This window comes from Lolium perenne, chromosome 7 (assembly GCF_019359855.2).
Source record: "Lolium perenne isolate Kyuss_39 chromosome 7, Kyuss_2.0, whole genome shotgun sequence".
Taxonomy (NCBI): domain Eukaryota; kingdom Viridiplantae; phylum Streptophyta; class Magnoliopsida; order Poales; family Poaceae; genus Lolium; species Lolium perenne.
In genome coordinates, this window is record NC_067250.2 from 289,917,610 (window position 1) to 289,925,896 (window position 8,287).

The 8,287-nt window shown below is 39.9% G+C and overlaps 1 protein-coding gene across 1 annotated transcript; it reads left to right on the forward strand.

Moving 5' to 3' along the window:
* The first annotated feature begins 6,934 nt into the window (after positions 1-6,934).
* LOC127326677 (uncharacterized) lies at positions 6,935-7,395 on the forward strand. The gene has a single exon (XM_051353470.2). The coding sequence runs from the start codon at positions 6,948-6,950 to the stop codon at positions 7,221-7,223; it is 276 nt and encodes a 91-aa protein (XP_051209430.1). The 5' UTR covers positions 6,935-6,947; the 3' UTR covers positions 7,224-7,395.
* The last annotated feature ends 892 nt before the right edge of the window (positions 7,396-8,287 follow it).

Here is an 8,287-nt window from a genome sequence, read left to right on the forward strand (position 1 = left end):
CACTAGTTAGGCATAATGGAAAACAACAAAAAAATTGGTGAGCTTTTTAATCTTTTTCCTGATTTAGAATTGTTTGATGCGAAAATTAAAAAACCTATGGAACCTTATTTGCATGCTAGTAGCGATGTTATTAGTATGAATGCAATTACTGCTAATACTATGGATAAGTCTAAGCTTGGGGAAGCTAGTTTATATAAGAATAATCTTTTTTGCTCCTCAGCTTTGGAAGAAATATTTTGCTCTGATAATGCTTTATCTCCCATATGCGATAACTCTAATGATGTTTCGATATTTTAAATCCACCTTTGAAAGTATTCCGTATAAAATACCTATGAAAATTATAGAATGTGTTATGGACAACCACTATAAAGTGTATTTAACTGTCCATACTAGAGATAATTCCATGTTTTTGCACGAATTATGCGGGTTATTCAAGTGTGCAGGTATCTCTATGGATTAAGTGAGGAAGAAGATATTCTCTGTTTCATTGCTGGTAAAGCGGCGCATTGGTATAAATTGTTGGAGAATAGACATTCTCTTGGTTGGGAGGAAATTGCATCTCTCTTTTATTCTAAATTTTATCCTCCTCATGAAGTGCATATTGATAGGAATTATATTTATAACTTTTATCCTCGTGATGGAGAGAGTATTTCTCAAGCGTGGGGGAGACTGAAGTCACTAATGCTCAAATGTCCCATTCATCAGCTCCCCCGTAATGTTATTGTTAACAATTTTTATGCGAGGCTTTCAGACAACACAAGGACTATCTCGGGACGCGTGTTCGGAGGGATCTTTCACAAGCAAGGAGGTTGAAGCTAGGTGGGATCTTCTTGATCGGATTGAGGACAACGCTGAAGGATGGGAGAACGACAAAGGTAAAGAGTCGTATAAATTATGATTATGAATGCATTGAAGCTTTTATGGATACCGATAAATTTCGAAATATGAGTGCTACTTATGGTCTTGACTCTCAAGTTGCTGCAAATCTTTATAAAGCCTTTGCTTCTCATTTTGAATTGCCTAAAAATAATTTTGATAAGTATCATGAACCTTTTAAAGAGGCTTGCATGAAGAATGAAATTGTTGTTAATTATTGCAATAAGCATGCTCAAACTCCTAAGAATGCCATTTCCTATAAGCATGTTAATTTTTGTGGAATACATAGACCTTGTGGAATTAATCAAATCAAAGATGAATATTGTATCCGTCATGCTAATGAAAAAACTAGAAAGTGGTTTAGGGCTCTAGATGATCTTGGTAAAAAAGTTTGCGCCCTCTATCCTTGTCTTTGTGAAGTTTGCCATGAAGTGGGTCATTTTAATTTTCAATGCTCCTCCAATGATAAGTTGAAGCCACTGCGTGATGCAAATTTGGATGGTGATGATGAAATTACTCCTAATCAGCATGATGAACTTACTTTATTTTTGGGGTGTGAAGAACTGTCGAGAAAAATCTCTTTGTTACATATGAGTGATCTTGATATTGATGATGTCCTACATGGGTGTTTTTCTTATTGCATTGATAATAGCCATACAAATACTTACATACAAAATATTTTAGAAGATTACACCTTGCCAAAATATGATAGGACCGCTGTGTGTTTTCAACTAATTAATGAAAAGGAGGGATCCTCCCAAGTTTCTTCTATTGTTTCTGAAAGTAAATCAGGTTATGCGGACAAGCCACCCTTCAAGCCTCTCCCTCCTGAAGAAGGGAACGAGGAAAAGGAGAAGGAGAGGAAGAAGAAGGGAACGAAGAAGAAGAAGAAGAATAAGGGGAATAAAAAGAAAGAGGTAACAGCATATCCCCGCGTATACGAGATAACGATAGGTAACCGTAAGTATGTTGCTCCTGATGATTATTGTGATAATGAATCTGAATACGATGATCTTCCTATGCCCTTTACATACATTAGCAATCATGATTTGAATGAGCACACTACTTTTGATATTGCAAATCTCTGGGAAATTAATTCTGAAAATGATGATGATAATGATTGCCATAGTGTCAGTGCTATCCATGCTTCCTCCCATAATGATATAGAAAGCTTTAAGCTTGGGGAAGAGGTGTTTGAAAATCCTTTTGCTACTGATCATTATGTGTTTGATACATCTCCTTCTAATAACAATGATGGTATGGTCATAGATAAACCGACTGTGAAAGATAACTATTCTATTTCTTATGATGACACTGTGCCTCCGATCTTTGATGATTATTATAAAGAATGCTATGATATAGGTTATAATTATCCTTATGAAACTTGTCATAGTCATGATTGGATTACCAAAAACAATTCTTTTAATATGCAACGTGTTTACCATGTTCAAATTCTTGATAATAATCTTGCTCCAATTACTATTAATGAGAATAACTCTTCTTATGCCAAAATTAATGATACTTCTATGCATATGAACCATGATAAGAATGTTTTAAGTGATGTGTATATTGTGGATTTCATCAATGATGCTACTGAAAGTTATTATGAGAGAGGGAAATATGGTTATATGCATCTTAATAATATTAAGTTTCCCCTCTTTATGTTGAGAATCTTGAAGTTACTCGTGTTTTATCCTCTTATGCTTGTCACTTTGTTCTTCATGAATTCATTTGTGTACAAGATTCCTCTTCATAGGAAGCATGTTAGACTTAAATTTGTTTTGAATTTGCCTCTTGAAGCTCTCTTTTGCTTCAAATACTATTTCCCGCGAATGGATTATTAAAACTGCTGAGCCCATCTTAATGGCTATAAAGAAAGAACTTCTTGGGAGATAACCCATGTGTTATTTTGCTACAGTAATTTGTTTTATATTTGTGTCTTGGAAGTTGTTTACTACTGTAGAAACCTCTCCTTATCTTAGTTTTGTGTTTTGTTGTGCCAAGTAAAGCCGTTGATAGAAAAGTAAGTACTAGATTTGGATTACTGCGCAGTTCCATATTTCTTTGCTGTCACGAATCTGGGTCCACCTCCCTGTAGGTAGCTCAGAAAATTAAGCCAATTTACGTGCATGATCCTCAGATATGTACGCAACTTTCATTCAATTTGAGCATTTTCATTTGAGCAAGTCTGGTGCCATTTTAAAATTCGTCAATACGAACTGTTCTGTTTTGACAGATTCTGCCTTTTATTTCGCATTGCCTCTTTTGCTATGTTGGATGAATTTCTTTGATCCACTAATGTCCAGTAGCATTATGCAATGTCCAGAAGTGTTAAGAATGATTGTGTCACCTCCGAATATGTTAATTTTTATTGTGCACTAACCCTCTAATGAGTTGTTTCGAGTTTGGTGTGGAGGAAGTTTTCAAGGGTCAAGAAAGGAGGATGATATACTATGATCAAGAAGAGTGAAAGCTCTAAGCTTGGGGATGCCCCGGTGGTTCATCCCTGCATATTTCAAGAAGACTCAAGCGTCTAAGCTTGGGGATGCCCAAGGCATCCCCTTCTTCATCGACAAATTATCAGGTTCCTTCTCTTGAAACTATATTTTTATTCGGTCACATCTTATGCACTTTACTTGGAGCGTCTGTATGTTTCTTGTTTTTGTTTTTGTTTGAATAAATGCTTGTGTGGGGGAGAGACACGCTCCGCTGGTTCGTATGAACACATGTGTTCTTAGCTCATAATATTCATGGCGAAGGTTGAAACTTCTTCGTTAATTATTATATGGTTGGAATTGGAAAATGCTACATGTAGTAATTGGTATGATGTCTTAAATAACTTGATACTTGGCAATTGTTGTGCTCTTGTTTAAGCTCTTGCATCATATACTTTGCACCCATTAGTGAAGAAATACATATAGCTTGTTAAAATTTGGTTTGCATGAGTGGTTTCTCTAGAGTCTAGATATTTTCTAGTAAGATGTTTGAACAACAAGGAAGACGATGTATAGTTTTATAATGCTTGTAATATGTCTTCTATGTGAGTTTTGCTGTACTAGTTCATGCTTGTGTTTGCTTCAAACAACCTTGCTAGCCTAAACCTTGTATCGAGAGGGAATACTTCTCATGCATCCAAATCCTTGAGCCAAACAACACTATGCCATTTGCGTCCACCATACCTACCTACTACATGGTATTTTCCGCCATTCCAAAGTAAATTGCTTGAGTGCTACCTTTAAAATTCCATCATTCACCTTTGCAATATATAGCTCATGGGACAAATAGCTTAAAAACTATTGTGGTATTGAATATGTAATTATGCACTTTATCTCTTATTAAGTTGCTTGTTGTGCGATAACCATGTTCACTGGGGACGCCATCAACTATTCATTGTTGAATTTCATGTGAGTTGCTATGCATGTCCGTCTTGTCTGAAGTAAGAGAGATCTACCACCCTATGGTTAAGCATGCATATTGTTAGAGAAGAACATTGGGCCGCTAACTAAAGCCATGATCCATGGTGGAAGTTTCAGTTTTGGACATATATCCTCAATCTCATATGAGAAAATTATTAATTGTTGTTACATGCTTATGCATAAAAGAGGAGTCCATTATCTGTTGTCTATGTTGTCCCGGTATGGATGTCTAAGTTGAGAATAATCAATAGCGAGAAATCCAATGCGAGCTTTCTCCTTAGACCTTTGTACAGGCGGCATAGAGGTACCCATTTGTGACACTTGGTTAAAACATGTGCATTGTGATGATCCGGTAGTCCAAGCTAATTAGGACAAGGTGCGGGCACTATTAGTATACTATGCATGAGGCTTGCAACTTGTAAGATATAATTTACATGATACATATGCTTTATTACTACCGTTGACAAAATTGTTTCATGTTTTCAAAATAAAAGCTCTAGCACAAATATAGCAATCGATGCTTTCCTCTTTGAAGGACCATTCTTTTACTTTTATTGTTGAGTCGCTTCACCTATCTTTCTCCACCTCAAGAAGCAAACATTTGTGTGAACTGTGCATTGATTCTTATATACTTGCTTATTGCATTTGTTATATTGCTTTGCATTGACAACTATCCATGAGATATACATGTTACAAGTTGAAAGCAACCGCTGAAACTTAATCTTCCATTGTGTTGCTTCAATGTCTCTGCGATGAATTGAGGGCTTGTTGAGTAACTCTTATGCAAGACTTATTGATGCTTGTCTCGAAAGTACTATTCATGAAAAGTCTTTGCTATATGATTCACTTGTTTACTCATTGCATTTACATTGTTTCGAATCGCTGCATTCATCTCATATGCTTTACAATGGTATGATTAAGATTATGTTGGTAGCATGTCACCTCGTAAATTATCTTTTATCGTTTTCCTACTCGAGGACGAGTAGGAACTAAGCTTGGGGATGCTGATACGTCTCCAACGTATCTATAATTTCCGATGTTCCATGCTTGTTTTATGACAATACCAACATGTTTTGTTCACACTTTATATCATTTTCATGCATTTTTCGGAACTAACCTATTAACAAGATGCCACAAAGGCGTCTCGTTTTCTGCTGTTTTTGGTTCCGTAAAGGCTGTTCGGGCAATATTCTCGGAATTGGACGAAATCAACGCCAAACCTCCTATTTTTCCCTAAGCGTCCGAACACCGAAGAAGAGTCGGAGAGGGGCCAGGGGCCACCACACCACATGGCGGCGCGGGCCAGGCCTAGGCCGCGCCGGCCTAGGGTGTGGCGCCCAGTGTGCCCCCTGCGCCGCCTCTTCGCCTATAAAAGCCCTTTCGACCTAAAAACGCAGTACCAATTGACGAAACTCCAGAAAGACTCCGTGGGCGCCGCCACCGTCGCGAAACTCCAATTCGGGGACAGAACTGCATTCCGGCACCCTGCCGGGACGGGGAAGTGCCCCCGGAAGGCTTCTCCATCGACACCGCTGCCATCTCCACCGCCATCTTCATCACCGCTGCTACTCCCATGAGGAGGGAGTAGTTCTCCATCGAGGCTCGGGGCTGTACCGGTAGCTATGTGGTTAATCTCTCTCCATGTACTTCAATACAATGATCTCATGAGCTGCTTTACATGATTGAGATTCATATGAGTTTTGTATCACAATTCATCTATGTGCTACTCTAGTGATGTTATTAAAGTAGTTCTATTCCTCCTGCACGTGTGTAAAGGTGACTAGTGTGTGCACCGTGTGGTTCTTGTCGTAGGCTATGATCATGATCTCTTGTAGATTGTGGAGTTAATTATTACTATGATGGTATTGATGTGATCTATTTGGTTATGTTGATCTATCTTACACTATAAGGTTACTTAAATATGAACAAATTGTGGAGCTTGTTAACTCCGGCATTGAGGGTTCGTGTAATCCTACGCAATGCGTTCATCATCCAACAAAAGTGTAGAGTATGCATTTATCTATTCTGTTATGTGATCAATGTTGAGAGTGTCCACTAGTGAAAGTCTAATCCCTAGGCCTTGTTCCTAAATACTGCTGCGTTACTACTGCTTGTTTACTGTTTTACTGTGTTACTACTGCTGCAATACTACCACCATCAACTACACGCCAGCAAGCTATTTTCTGGCACCGTTGCTACTGCTCATATATATTCATACCACCTGTATTTCACTATCTCTTCGCCGAACTAGTGCACCTATTAGGTGTGTTGGGGACACAAGAGACTTCTTGCTTTGTGGTTGCAGGGTTGCATGAGAGGGATATCTTTGACCTCTTCCTCCCTGAGTTCGATAAACCTTGGGTGATCCACTTAAGGGAAAACTTGCTGCTGTTCTACAAACCTCTGCTCTTGGAGGCCCAACACTGTCTACAGGAAAGGAGGGGGAACGTAGACATCAATGACATCATTGCTGACGTCACTACGGTTTGTTTCACAAAAATATTAGTGTTTCAGTTATGTTTCAATTATGTTTCAAATTTGTTTCACAATTTTGTGACAAAATTGATCAGCACATGGCTGCCGTCATTGCTGACGTCACTGCTGTAGGTACCGTTGCCTGTAAAAAGAGGTTTTCGGTCAACAACAAGCTCGCCGATGGAGAAGTGCAGATCGGTGCCGCGCGAGCACTCGTCGGCGTACTACGGGTGCGGCGGCGGGTACGACTACGAGGGCGTGGGCCGCGGCGGGGCGGCCGTCAAGTCGTACAGCTTCAACGGGCCCAGCGCCGGCGAGGACCCGGAGGAGAAGCGGCGGCGCAGGGTGGCGTCGTACAACGTGTTCGCGTCCCAGGCCAGGCTCAAGTCCTCTGTCCGCGGCAGCTTCAAGTGGCTCAAGTCCAAGCTCTCCGACGTGCGCTACGGTGCCCTCTGAACTCTGCTGTCAACCTCTCCAATCCTCCATGAACCTCTGTATATGTACATATGGATGCATCAAGTGTGTGTTTGTGTACTACTACTGCTGTTATACGTGCAGGCATGGGCAGGTTGCATATATGTGTGCAGCATATATGACTAAGTTACATGGGAAAATTTGCTGTGGGTCATGGATAATTTCACTATTTATCTTTTTCGCGAGAAAACCATCACCGCCAGATTCCTAGACCGGATGGCTCACATCCCGTCGTGCCACTATCATATCGGTTTTGCTATGTCTCAATTAACTGAGATTTTCTTAAGTCTAAGTCACTTACAAAAAAGTTCTTGAGTTTCACTTTTCTGTTAATAAGTGCAATTGCACATTTCTGCCAGAAATGTGCAACTGAACCGAGTTGCACTTTTCTTTGAACTGCAGTTGCACTTTTCTGAAGTGACTGAAACTTAATAAAATCTCAGTCAACTTAAACATAGACACACCCCTATCATATACCGCACCACACATGCATCTCCCCTGACCGCCGCCGGTGGAATATTAGCCTCCACCGGGCTCAGGGCCAGCTGCTCCTTCGGCGCTCTTGGACGGAACCACGACTTCTGCTTTTGCCTCAACCTCTACCTCCCCGTCATCAATGGAGCCATCCCAAGATCATTCCTAGTTGGAGAGGCGACCACCTTGGCCTTGACGAGCAGCCGGCTGGAATTCTCCTTCATGCACATTAGGTGTTTGCGGAAAAGGCTCAAATGCATTTTTCCTTTCTCGATCTTGTTTTTGCGACGTAGGAGTATTTTGTAACGAAAATAATCGTTATGTTGTGGATGAGCTTGTTTGATGATTCTACGCCCGGAGATAAATAGGAGATGAACAAAGAGCAAGACATTTCTTTGATGTTTATTATGCACAAGAACAAGAGGCCGAAACATGGTAGTTCCGGTTTCTTGAGGTGTATCATGAAATTTCAGATAAGCACGTAGATCTTCCAAAAGATCTCATTGATGAGTATAGGATATGTAATGGTCAACAAAATATCTAGTTGCAATTCTATGCTTCATGTTGTATAT